Below are 14,741 nucleotides of genomic sequence, written 5' to 3' on the forward strand. Positions count from 1 at the left end.
CCGGTCGCCCGGACTTTTTCCATTAGTATAACTTTTTACAGCAACGGAGAACGTAAGATCTCCGTTGCTTTTTACAACCTGTTTCGCTATGTTAAACTCGTTTACAGCTTTAAAAAAAGTAACGGAGATCTTCCTATCTCCGTTGCTTTTTTTAAAGGTGTCTCGCTATGTTAACTGGGTTTAACATATCGAGACAGCTTTAAAAAAAGCAACGGAGATTCTCCATTGCTTTTTTTAAAGCTGTCTCGCTATATTCATAGGTTCATAGGTTCATAGGTTCATACTAGGCTATCTGCCCTGGGGCAATTATAAGCCTAGCCCGATTCTGTATGGCTTACGCCACCCCTTGATTTGAGTATACTGTGCCCTTTTTAAGGTTTAGTTTACTGTGCCTCTGTCTAATAGTGACACGGGAGTAATCCCTGGGACAAACCTACGATCCCCGATCCACTTATTGAGATTCTTCTTGAAGAGATTCAGTGAGGTGCTCTGCCTCACATGAACTGGAATTCTATTCCAGAGCGAAGGGAGCCTCTGGGTTATGAACCTGTCCCTCCAGCAAGTTCTATTTATTTCTGTGCTGAGGTTCAAGTCCCTCGAGCGTGTGGCTCTAAGGGATTTAGATTTACTGAGGTGGAGCATGGCCATTAATTCTGGATTTGACATAGCTTTGTATGTCAGGCATAGATCGCCTCGAAGTAGGCGGTATGCAACTGAGTAGAGCTGGAGTTTTTTAACCGAGCAGCATATGGCATCTGTTTGAGACCCTTGATCCTCTTGGTGAGATACATTTGGGGTCTTTCTAATTGCTGCAGGTGTCGGGTAAGGTACATCCCGAAAGGGGCATTGTATTCTATGATGGGCCTGATGAGGGATGAATAAAGGGCACGATTACCTCTCTTGATCTAGATGTGAAACCCTTCGTGATGAGGTGGGCTATGTAGAAGGTCTTTCTAACCACTTTGGCAATGTGGTTTTCAAAGGAGAGATTGCTATCATCTTGGGTCCCCAGGTCCCTAATAACTTTCTCTGTACTTAATGGGTTTCCGCCTATGTGGTAATTTGTGGGCACATTGTTTTTGCCAAAGGGTATGACTATACATTTTTGGCATTTAGCTTTAAACCATGGTGCTGGCACCAGTTATCTGTCTCTGTGAGACCTTTTGAAGGATGTTTGTGTCAGCTGGAGAGTTGATTATGGCGCCCAGTTTGCAGTCGCTCTGTGAACTTGGTGAGCCATAGTCCTCCCACGCTTGCCTGTACCTCGGAAAAGTATATACCGAACAAGAGTGGTCCCAGGACAGAACCCTGTGGGATGCCACTTGTGACCGATTTCGAGTCTGACATGGCTCCAGCAACTCTCACTCTGTGGGTTCTGTCTTTGAGCCAGTTTGCGACCCATCTTGTGACATAGGGGTTTATATTTAAGCTGGATAGCTTATCTATGATGCCCGAGTGGGGTATTGTGTCAAATGCCTTTGCAAGGTTCAGATAGGCTGTGTGGACTACCTTCCCTTCATCTATGGCTTTGGTGACTGTTTCAAAGAAGTCATCCAGGTTCAAAAGGCAGGATCTGCCCTTGACAAAGCCGAACTGGGTAGGATCTAGTGTCTGTAGGTCCCCAATGTCTTTGTTTATGAGCTCCATGATGATCCTCTCCATAGCCTTGCAGACTAAGCTAGTCAGGCTTATGGGGCGATAGTTTCCAGGGTCCATAGAGGTTCCACTCCTTTAACATAGCGAGACACTTTGTAAAAAGCAACGGCAATCTTGCTTTTTCCGTTGCTTTTTTCAAAACTGTCTCCCTATGTTAAATGGGTTTAACATAGTGAGACAGCTTTAAAAAAAGCAATGGTGATTCTCCGTTCCATTTTTTAAAGCTGTCTCGCTATGTTAAACTCCTTTAACATAGCGAGACAGTTTGTATAAAGCAACGGAGATCTTGCTTTCTCCACTGCTTTTGCCCACAGCTCTGATGTACTGTGTAAGGATACGCATGTGCAGTACATCAGAACTGCCGCAGAATACCAGACAGCTGTGGAAGGGCAGCAAGGAGGCATTATACAATGCCATTGTTTAAGAAAAGTAATTATTTTTTTCTTAAATAATGTCATTGTATAATAGCAATAACCCACTTCTGGGTGTGGGTAATGCTGGATATGCCCACAGTTGTCTTTGTTTGGCCACTCGGGCTTCGCCCTCATGACCAAACCACACCAACCGTGGGTAAATCCAGCATTACCCACACCCAGGCATGGGTTATTGCTATAATGATGCATGGAAAAACAACTTTGCAAGTAATATTTACATATAAGTAAAGAATATGCAATACAACACATGGCAATATCAGAAACATGCTCCAGCAATAACATTCTGACCTTACTACCAATATATATGGGTCTACTTCAAAGGATTGAAATTTCATAACATTGAACCTCTGATCATCGAAGACCAGAGGACTGAAGTTCTGAAACATCAAACCTAGTAAAAAAAATCGAAAAAGTGAAAACTTCTTATTATACGTTTTTGCAGGGGGTCTTGCCCCCCTGCAACCCATGTGTGTGTGTGGGGGGGGCTGCACCCCCCCACACCTCCTGCTACTTAAATATACCAACTCTGAGATCTCACTACAATGAAGAGAATGGTAAAGTTCCCGTTCCACACTGTACTGCAATCTCCATTCACATGGTTTGATATGTCAAAACTTCGACCATCTGGTCTTCACAGATCAGTGATTTGATGTTGTGACATTTCGATCCTTTGAAGGAGACTATATATATATATATATATATATATATATATATATATATATATATAGGTAAATAATACACAGATGTATATACAGTCTTGTCACTGGGAAACAAGATATTGCTATAAAGTCTAATAAATGTTGCAGCTAGTGTCTTATACAGCTATTCCATGCCCCCTGTTTTCTGTTTTATAAGCTCGTTTCCTGTTATAACCTTGCCTTTTTTATTATTTAGTACAAAACTAGGTAAGCTATTCCAAACATAACCTTCCCAAATGTTACATTTAAATACTTTTAAAAAATCCTCTTATTATGCCGATTATTTTCTAAACGATTAAGTCACCTTTACCCTTCCTTCTTTTCAATTCTGTCTGGTTTCATAGTCCTTCAACAACTGTATCCATCTATATTTTACTCCAGTCTTTCCTTCTCTCTTAAACAAGTTTTCATTCTTCTTCTTTTGTATGTACAGCCTTCTGTTTCCTTGACCACTTGTGTTAGTTTTTGTGACGTTGGTTAAATATCTCTGCCTCACTTTTTTTCTAAAGCCTATTAACTTACTAATGCTTCTGCCAGTATTGAATCCACTCACCTTACATTATATCATAGCATATAATTCACACTGACAGCAAAAAAACACTCCCTTGCATAGTTAACGTTTGCATTAATTATCATTCGGAGATGTTTTTGTCTCTAGTTATTAATGCTATCCCCATTACATACCTTCTAAATTAATTCTTCTCGAAATGCATAACCTTGCTATTCCCACTAATGTAGTAAGACTCCCAGCAATGGTATGTTTTATTTTTCCTTTTCCAGCAAATATTTGTACAAATAATTATTTTGCATTTGGACTTGGCTTCAATATTTACTTTGCTGCTGTTGCCATTGTAATGTGCATTTGCATTTTCCTAATTAAGTTCAGGTGCTGGGCTCCATCTTATCTTACACCTGAACAGGACTGGAATTTAGTGAAGATTTTCTAGCATTGTGGGCATTTTGGAGTTACTAGGAAAGCCTGCTCTGAAGATTTGATCTGAAGATCTGTGCCTGCAGTTAGCAGATGTTTCAAGATGCAGATGTTCAGCTGCAGTGTGGACAGTTTTTTTTTTCTGCATCAAGTAACTCCTTTTATTATTAGTAGCATTTTACAGTCCATCTGATAGTTTCAGAGTTCCTTCTGTTGTTTAATTTTCTAAGATGCAGAAGGCCATCTGTGGAGTGTTTGGCCTGTGTTTTAAATGTTTTAAAATTGGTTAGCCATTGCAATGTTGCACCATTTAAGGACATTACATCTTGATTGCATTTTTGGACAATTTATTTTGCTAAATGTTAGAGTTTTTAGATATGCAGGTTAATTGAATGCTGCCTAAGATAGACTTCTCAGGAGTTTTAATCCTGTAATGTTATATAGTTTTTGTTATACTTAAAGGGCTGCTTGTTGTTAACTTGTTGCTTTATTCAACCGTATTTCTCAGTAAAAGTTTCGCTGCAGATTTATTTCATTGTATTAGGTAGATTTTAGGTATTACTGCATTTTGTTAATCATTGTCTGAGTTTTGCTTTTTGTGAAGTACTAAGGAATATAAGCACTATAGTAAATCTGAACTGTAACTTGCATTTTCTAAAATTAAAATCCAAATGCTTTCTTATATAACATCTGTATAATAAATACAAAACTGTTTGAAGACTCTTTCTGTAAGCAATAGATCAGACTCAGTCCTCAAGGCATCAGAGAAATGAGTAATGCTTTTCTTAATTCCTGCCCTGGCAGAGGTCCCAATAGAGCATACCACTTTCAATGAACCCGTCTCATAGAAATACACCATCAAGTGTCATTCTGTTTCCCACTGCTAAATGATATCTGAATCAAAGAAATATTATTTATTTTATTTTATTTATTTGCAGTTTGTTTACCAGGGTGGTCCATTGGGCCTTGAGGAGTCCGTTTTCAATGGAGTCCTGGGGAGAAAAGCTCCAAAGTTACAACTAGCTAAAATAACAGTATTACAAATACAAATACAATACAATTAAAAATTAAAAAAAATAAAAATAAAATAATTCTAGGTTACACAGAGCTACTAAGAAGTCATAACTGTAAATCTATTAGATACTGATACAGCGGTTAAAGAGAATTTAGATAAAGTATCACAGTTTTAACAATAATCAAATGTCATTGGAGATAAAGTATCACAGTGTTACATGTCAGAGTAGATAAAGTATCACAGTTTTAATGATAATGAAATGTCAGGATAGATAAGTATCGCAGTATTAACAATAATCAAGTTAGTTATATGGCTGACTCAATAACAATCCCTTTTTAAATTTTTCAATAAACTTATTTGTGGGCCATATCTAGGGTGTGCAGCCATGATTTTTGAAACTGTACATCAGCTTCCATAGTGTTGCTTTCCCTCCCACATTATAGCCTTACCCTCCCCATACATCCATCCCCAACCCCTTTTCCCATTTTGCAGATGGGGTCAGGGTGTCAATTGTGACAGGTGTCATTCAGATATTTAGCAAGAAGCTTTGATCTGCACACTAGATTCTTAGGATACTACTCCCCACCCCAAAAAGTACCATTCTTTCTATGGGACATGTATTAATATATGTATTTATCATGCACTAAAATAGTCAAGCAACAAGCCTCTAATTGATATTTGCCATATTTTACTTTGGGCTCAAGCTGCTTCATTTGCTATCTCACCAATACTGCTTTTATTTCATTTATATGTTTGGAAATGGGAGAAATACTGAGCAAAATGGTACCTATTCAGAAATGAAGCTGTACGTCATGATTTACATAAAGCTTACCTAGCTACTACACCCATAACCATATCAAACTCTTATCATGAATTGTATGAGAAGTTCCCTGGTACCCTGGCCAAATTTTCCCTAATCAGTATGAATACCAGTTCGGGTCTCTCTTGAAAAGTGACCATTTACCTAATGGAACTAACCCAGTCAGCAAAGTATAAATATATATCAGTAAATAAAACTCAAATACACTCTGTCAGCTGGTGTTTCACTGTCTCATCATCTACACATGCTAATATGAAAAGGGGGTTATGGAGTTATCTCCTCCCCTAACACTATCAGCTCATACAGAAGTGAACTATGAAGAAACCATAGAAAGGCAACTGCAAGCATGAATCCAAGAAGTACATCTGATCATCTGGAATTTTCAACCCAGCATACACTAGTAGGGACTGTAAAGATCCAGTGGAAACCCTAGGTAACTTCTTAGTCCAGAAGACATTTCTTGCTGTTCTCTCTTAGGACCATATATATTTCCTCAGACATGTAAAGTCAGAATTTAGCATAAGGAGAGTAGCGGTAGTAAGAATCACTGTTTGGCCAAAACTGCTGTATCATATATTGATAATGAAAATGTTAACCAAAGCATATTCTACAACAGATTTATCATCACAGGTTTGAGGTTCCAAATTGATCATATCCAGTATCAAACAATGCTTAGACAGGTACTCTGTAAGATATTTCATAAAAATCCTAAGCTACTAACAGGTACCTGCCTCATAAGCCTAGATACAGGAACAGCATGCAACAGAAAGTTCTCATTCCACTGGAATTTAAGATATGACCAGAAATAACATAACATCAAACTAAGAAGCTCTCTACAAACTTGGGATGCTGGCACAGGGGAGTGTAAAGGTAAGTAAGACACCTAGAGTTTAAAGCAGAGTGTTGTAATAAAGATTTACCAAGTAATTTCAAGGTCAAAACTGATTCTCTGAACAAGCATTTCCTTATTGCAAGCAAACTAAAACAGAGCAGACAAGATGGGCATTTAATAACCAGCTGCCCAGATAAAGGATTTGGAGAAGGCCCAGCAACTTTACAGTAGGTCACAGATTAGAGAGATATAGCATCCAGGAAAAGGTAGAGGAAAGATAAAAAAATCATTAATGCTTCTCTGAAAAAATTTCGCAAAACAGGATAAAAAGCAGACTTAATATCATGAGTGAGAAATATTATTGAAATGCTGATGGGCTAGGTAGGAATCTCAGCATAACTCTAGTTATATGCAAAACCAGGAAGAGTGATGTTAATGTAGAAATAACATTTTGCCAGCAGTTAAAATAAAAGAGGATGTGGATGTATTTGTCAAGGAAAGATTAAAAATGGAGCCAGTAGAAGAAGAGTGAAGGCAAGCCGAAAGTTGTTAAACTTCAACTGGATGACCAGCATATTATTTAAATGAAAAAGACCAATATAAGAATACTGAAGATTACAGCACTGACACGACAATAACCAATTATATAAAATTAGGAAAATTATAAACTGTATTTATATAATTATACCCATCCCACAACCACATTCTGATTTAAAGGTTGCACCCACAATTTTCAATCTAGGAGTAAGTTTATTAATACTTATAGAAAGAACTAGTCCCTAAATGTAGTATTTATCTGCACCAACAAAGACGTGTTTGTCTCTTTAAAGCTATGTAAAATTATGAGAGGAACCATCAGCTCCAGAGGGTATATAAGATTTTGGGGCAATTATTACTATCTGGAGCTCCAACACTGTAATAGGTGCCATGCTGGCTTTCAACTGTGCTTTTAATAGTGCAACCAAAGCAATCTGAAAGTTAATACTGCCTTTCAGAGGACCATATGAGTCCTAGCTCTGAGGTAGCAAAGTGTTGTTGTAAGGTTTTCCTTACCCCAAATGGTGAATCTGTGGGCAAAACGTTTACAGTTTTAACTCTGCTGGTAAGGTAATGTATGCTTTTAAAGAGAGCCAATTCACAGAATTTTCTTAACAATGAAGGAAAGAGGTAAATTATCAACCTGAATAAAATTCAACAATTACTTTGGTTTCAGTGCTTAGGTAGCATTTCTAGAGGGTACAACTCTTCTGTAAAGGAAGCCTCTTTCTCTGCCCACGTATACTTAGCGCATCTAGAACCTTAAGTCACACCTACCCCAACCATCAATATCAGATAGTCTAAATTAGTGAAAGTGAGTACAGGTGAGATCCAGTATCATTCCATATCTTTTCAGCATGTTCTGCTTTAGCCCCTCTCCCCCTAAAAGCTGGATTTTGAAAATGAAACAAATCACCATGTAGTGGATCTCTTGCCACAAAATCTTGCAACAGTAGCTAGAATGGACATGCATTTGTGTCAAATAAAGCTATCAAACAAAAGGTAAGATATAGAAGATTAAGGTGCTAAATGGCATAAACTATTAGAGGTATGGTTAAGTGTCAACCCGTACCTTCACTGATGCACACATAATGGTGTTTGCCATGAAGTTCCTCATTTTGTATACCTAACAGAATGCACAAATTGCAAAGTTGTGAATATATAATCCGATGAAATTCATCAGCCAGTACAACTAGACATTGCCCATGAGCATTAAAGACATCACAGAACATTTTCTGCACTCGGATGGACAGCCAAAGCAGAAAATACAAAGAAGCTGAAGTATAAATAGCCTCATTTGTGGTGTGGTAGCTCTCAGGATTCGCATAGCTACTAGTAGTCATATGAGAATGAGAACACTTTGTCATGATAGCAACCCTTCCTCCTACCACAGTTAAAGGAAGTTATCACCAAACTTCAGAGCAGCTAGAAGCTAGAGATGTACTGTATTTAGCCAAAGAAATGTGTCTCAAGCTCTCTTGCCATTGTAAATGTTTTAATTAGATTAGCAAACAAAATGACTTTCTAAGATAATAAAGGTAGACCTTCAAGATATGCATGCACATTTCTCTGTGAATACTTGCCTCTCAAATAATCTCTGACTAGTTAGTTGCTAATCTTTTTTTTGCCCCACTGAAGAACTCAGATCTCAAATATAGTTGCCAAACCAAAAATGAAAAAAGTCAGTACCAACAAATAATGATTTTAATAAACATTGACAACTTCTAACATGAATGGCTCTGTCATTATATAATGACATAGCATAATAAGTAAATATAAAACAGCCGGTCATTCTGCTTACCTGGACCTTGCTAAAGACTTTGCTATAATTCCCCATGTGACATTACTAAACATATATCCCTATGCTGCTCTTTGGGATGCAAGCTGCCTCTGTGATCAGAAGCACACAGTAAGAATCTGTGGTACCTTCTCATCTAAAATGCACATGATTGGTGGCATCTATCAGGGCTTTGCTTCTTTGCATGTATTTCTCACCTGTGAAAACATATACCAAAGGTATATGGCTAACCAGGTTTGCTGGTGACTGCAAACTGCATGCTGTTATTCACTCTTCCATTGACAGTATTGTCCTCTAAGAGGGTTTGTCAGGACAAACACTTTGTGTATTAACAATATTCTTAAGATTAATGCCACAAAGTGTGATACTTGCTTGTGGAAAACAAGCCTATCCTACTGACCATCACATAAACAGAACCATATTTAAGACTGGCAAATTCATTAGAAACCTAAGTTCCTTCATGAAGAATGAACTATCTTGTCACCGTATACCATTTAGGAAGTTCTTCTAACTTACTCAGTTAATTAACAAGTATACCCTGCAGGTCCACACTCTCTTTAATCATCCCTCACCAGGCTTGCCATAGAGTACAATACACTGTTTAGAATACATTATTCCCAAACCTTGCCAACTAGAAAGACTGCAATATTTTCTAACTAACTAAATAAAATAAATAAATAAATCATCATTTCCTTAGCCACCCAGACAGACTAGAAATTATTTTGTTTTTCCCATTTCATATCTGCTGCTATATGGTGATCGCCTCACCTTCTGGGCAGAGGCAGAATCATGGTGGGGAGAAGGGGTGCATCTGGCTGAGGCACAAGCTGCAGCTCTGTAGAAGATGTGGTATTCTCAAACTCTGCACTATGAGCGAGGAACCTCTGTGGTCGTTCCAGTTGCTCCACGTGCCTTGTCAGATACATACCGAAGGGGGTGTTATACTCACTGAAGAGCCTGATAAGGGCTTTGTATAAAAGCAGTTATAAAGCAGTGAGACACTATCATGAATGACATGATGTCAGAGAGGTCAGTATTGTTTCTCCAGTACTTAAGGTCTAATCCTAATATTCACTTAGTTTGTTGACTTTCTGCACTCCCAACTACAAAAGACTTTTGACCATGTTATTCTATATGGTTGATATGCATACCATTAGGTCTTTACTGATAATTTTGTTATAAGGTAATAAATTATTAAATGAAATAAAATCTTTATTATTATTGATATTTTTCTCTATAGCTCACAAGAAAGATATTTCACTGGTTATTACATAATTATTAACAATTATTAATTAATTAATTAATTAATTAATTAATTAATTAATTAATTAATTAGTTACTACACATTTAACTTACAAAGTGCATGTTCTGGTGACTTGATATTTCTAATCTGTTCTGGTCTTATCACTGCACTTTCAGTAAACACCTGCTCCCATGTCATATGGTTGAAATACAACTTTTTGAGACAGATGTTACAGGGGTAGAGTACCAAGAGTCATGTCAATGGTCATGGTGTAAGTATCTCTTTTTTTCAGTGTCACAAAAAAGCAATGAAGATTTTCTAATTATCCTAAAGAATGTATAGCCTTACTTTCACTGTATTGGAAAGGAATTGTCTTTAACAAATAAACGTTTAGCAATCTCCTTTAACAGAAAGAAGGCCACATGATAGGGATACACATGACTAAAATTAACGACTAAGCTGTCATTACCAGACAGTACTTGATCTGACACTTTACACAATATTTTAATGTTCAAACAGAATCGGAGAGACTGAATATTGTTGGTGAGAACAATTTAAGATGATGTAAGAAAAAAACATATAATGTGTATAAATGAAAAAAAATAAGATTGCATTTTGCAGTGCACGGTATTTTGAAAGTATGTAGGATAAACAGTTAAATAAATATGTTATTTACTTGTTCTCCAGCATCAAACTGTCCTACTTTCTGCACATTGTGTTAACACAGTTCTCTAATTTGTCCCTTTTCTTCTTCTAGGTTAATTGTAATAGTTCGGCGGATGACAGCTTCTATAACTATGGGGCTACCACCATAGACGGGAGCAAGTTCATCCCCTTTTCAGACTATATGGGGAAAATCGTTCTCATTGTGAATGTGGCTTCCTACTGAGGACTCACAATGCAATATCTTGGTAAGGGGGTATTTTGTTTGCCATTTCCTGTACATGTTAACAATATTGGGGGAACTATATGGGAATATATGGGAATATTGTAAACAAAAGTAGTAAAAGGAAAAGTGGGAGAGAAATGCTCAGGTTGCAATACAGCCCATATGCACCATACCAGCTGGAACAATGTCAGGCATTTGAAAGTTGTTTACCATTGTGAATGTCGTTCATTAAGGAGTGAATAACTGTAGCAGCAATAATATGTCTACTCCAAGGGTAGCCCAGTATACTTTATTTATTTATAACATAGGTGAACTGAACCACTAGGGTTCCTTTTCAATCATATCTGAAAAAAAACATCCAATAAGAAAAGATGCAATGCATACAAACAGAAGTAAAAGGTGAAAACCCTGACAAAACCCAAAACTATTTACAAAGATTACTTAGCTCTGCACATAACAATAAATGTTCTAAAGGTGTTCTACATGTTATTAGTAATGTAGTACAGATAAGCTTGCATTGTGTAGCAGAGAGATCACTGTGGAGAAAATGGTGTATAATTGGGCAAAGTGGTTCATACAGACACACAGCTCTCCAGAGCATTGCAGACAGCAGCATGGAGGTTCATAGAGACACACAGCTGTCCACAGCATTTCAGCGGCGTGGTGGTTCAGAGAGACACGCAGCTGTCCACAGCATTTCAGCAGCAGCGTGGAGGTAGTGTGCAGTGCACTATGAGGCAGATCTGAAGGACACATAATGAGGAGATGTTCTAGTATTTGCTCTTGTGAATTGACTTTGGCAGTCTATGTATGCAGCTTCACAGAATACATCCTGATGATGGGAAAAATGCATGACAAGACTGTACAGAAGCTGTGATGATGACTGACAGTGACACTGAATTTCATATGCCATGCTTTCTCTGTGTTTTGAGTACTGAGGGCAATATCATTTAGAAAATTGCTAATATATTACATGCAGACATGGTAACACTTGATATGGGTAGCGCATATGTGACCACTGATCCCAAAGCTGTGCTTTAGACTGACCAGATATACTCCTGCTGGAGCCTGTTAGGATATCTACAACAATGGATTGGCATCTATCTCACCAGGAAACCGAGCGACAATAAATTGGCCTAGATATTCCATAGCAGCAAGCAACCCCCCACCTCTACCACCAAATGTATGTCCATTGGAGGTATGAGAGATGGTGGCAGAATCCATTGTACAAATGACCCATTTTTTTCTTGCATGCCTCAGAGAGTTGCAGTCTAAAACTTGTTTAGGAAGTACTTATCTCTAAATTCAGTATTTGCAGTCTGAGCTAATTTATATAGTGCTCCAAACAGAATTTTGAAGCACTTTTTCCATGTACTATACTATTATGCAGTATTTGTAGAGGGTAATCATTGCTCTTATATCATCAGCTATGGGACATATACTGACACAGAGATAGCTTCATGATCCAGAACTATGCATGTGAGGTCATGCATATCGTCTTCTGTGGTTCATATCAGAAAAGACTCAGATTCAGTACACACTGATTTGGTAAAACCCATTCCAGTTAAAATGATCCTAATGCAACTAGAAAACAAGTATTACTATTTTCAAGTTTGAAGAACACTTTCATCCATCCCCCAAAATAAATATTATATAGCCCCCAGCACCTCTTAGCTATATAGAACATGCTCTGAGACTGCGTGCTTATTCTTTTGGTAGCTTTAAAAAAACTTCTACCTAGAATGATGATTGAGACTGGCCATCCTAGAGGCCAATACAGCTATGCACTGGTATGTCACATTACACACATTCCTGAGCTTACTCTTCAAACCTGTGAGAGATCTTGCAGAGCAGCATATTGGCATTCTGTTTGTGGACCAAATGTAAATGCCACTGGTGGATGTTGGGGCTGACAGGATCTTTATTCTCAGCCCACCATGCCTCCAGTGGATGGTATCCATTATGCTGTGCCTATAAAGTGCCACTTGATGACCTTATATGACAAAAGTCTATTTCCTGAAAAGCTTCTGGTATGGCATCTCTGCTAATATTGCATGTCTTTGCAACACATACCTGTATGTTTTAAATAGCTTGTCTACTGTTGTAGGGGCATGGATCTGCCTACCTCATGCTATTACATTTGAAGCAGCATTGTCATCATGATGTTGGTCATCAATGGGCAGTGTATGTTCATAGGTTCATAGGTTCATAGGTTGATACTAGGCTATCTGCCCTAGGGCATGTATAAGCCTAGTCAGAGTATGTTTGGCTTTCGCCTCCCTTTTAGATTAGTTAATTGTGCCTCTGTATAGTAGGTCACAGAAGATAGCCCTATTAAGGTTAGTTTACTGTGCCTCTGTCTAGCAGGGACATAGAAGAGATCCCAGGGATAAACTTACGATCTCCCATCCACTCGTCAAGATTTCCCTTGAAGAGGGTCAGTGAGGGGCTCTGCCTAACATGGATTGGGATTTTGTTCCAGAGTGAGGGGAGCCTCTGGGATATGAATCTGTCCCTCCATCATGTCCTATTTATTGTTGTGCTGAGGTTTAAGTCCGTGGAGCGTGTAGCTCTAAGGGATTTGGATTTCCTGAGGTGGAGCATGTCCATTAATTCTGGGTTGGACATGGCTTTATACGTCAGGCATAGATCGCCTCTGAGTAGGCGGTAAGCAACTGAGTAGAGCTGGAGTTTCTTTAGCCGAGCTGCATAGGGCATGTGTTTGAGGCCCTTGATCCTCTTGGTGAGGTACTTTTGGGGTCTCTCCAGTTGCTGCAGGTGTCGGGTAAGGTACATCCCAAATGGGGCATTGTATTCAATTATGGGCCTGATGAGTGATGAGTAGAGGGGCACAATGACCTCTCTTGATCTGGATGTGAAACCTTTCATGATAAGGTGGGCTATATAGAAGGTCTTTCTAACCACTTTGGCAACGTGATTGTCAAAGGAGAGATTACTATCTACTTGGGTCCCCAAATCCCTAATTACTTCTTCCGTACTTAATGGATTACCACCTATGTGGTAATTTGTGGGCACTTTGTTTTTCCAAAGGGGATGACTATGCACTTTTTGGCATTTAGCTTGAGGCCATGGCTCTGGCACCAGGTATCTGTCTCTGTGAGACCCTTTTGGAGGATGCTTGTGTCAGCCGGAGAGTCGATTATGGCTCCCAATTTGTGGACCAAAAATTCATCTGCAAACTTGGTCAGCCATAGTCCTCCCATGTTAGCCTGTACCTCAGATAAGTATATACCGAACAAGAGAGGTCCCAGGACTGAGCCTTGTGGGATGCCACTTGTAACTGGTTTAGAGTCTGACATGGCACCTGCAATTCTGACCATGTGGGTTCTATCCCTGAGCCAGTTTGCAACCCATCTTGTGACATAGGGGTTTATATTTAAGCTGGTGAGTTTATTTATGATGCCCGAGTGGGGTATTGTGTCAAAGGCTTTTGCGAGGTCCAGGTAGGCTGTGTGGACTACCTTCCCTTCATCTATAGCCTTGGTAACTGTTTCAAAGAAGTCAACTAGGTTTAAGAGGCAAGATCTGCCCTTAACAAAGCTGAATTGGGTAGGATCCAGTGTCTGGAGGTTCCCAATGTCTGTTTATGAGTTCCATGATGATACGCTCCATAGCTTTGCAGACCAGACTAGTCAGGCTTATAGGGCGATAGTTTCCGGGGCCTGTTGTGGCACCACCTTTGTGGAGCGGGACCACTGTTGCTGTATGCCATTCTTTGGGTACATATCCTGTAGTAAGACTGAGACTGAACAGTGACTTTATGTGAGGGTTCAGTTCTTCTTGGAGCTCATGTAAGACACAGCCTGGGACACCGTCCAGTCCCATTGATGCTGCGTTTTTTGCTTTGGAGAGGGCAGCTCTCACCTG

At 38.9% G+C, this 14,741-nt stretch overlaps 1 protein-coding gene across 1 annotated transcript in view; it reads left to right on the forward strand.

The window, feature by feature from the left end:
• The window catches only part of GPX3 (glutathione peroxidase 3), a 217,798-nt gene that overhangs the window by 73,697 nt on the left and 129,360 nt on the right, over positions 1–14,741 (forward strand). The window contains exon 2 of the mRNA XM_044069402.1: positions 10,722–10,875. Coding sequence (XP_043925337.1) covers positions 10,722–10,875 — 154 coding nt within the window. The remainder of the gene's footprint in view (positions 1–10,721; positions 10,876–14,741) is intronic.

Source organism: Protopterus annectens, chromosome 4.part0, assembly GCF_019279795.1.
Source record: "Protopterus annectens isolate FY-2018-M chromosome 4.part0, PAN1.0, whole genome shotgun sequence".
In the NCBI taxonomy this organism is placed as follows: domain Eukaryota; kingdom Metazoa; phylum Chordata; order Ceratodontiformes; family Protopteridae; genus Protopterus; species Protopterus annectens.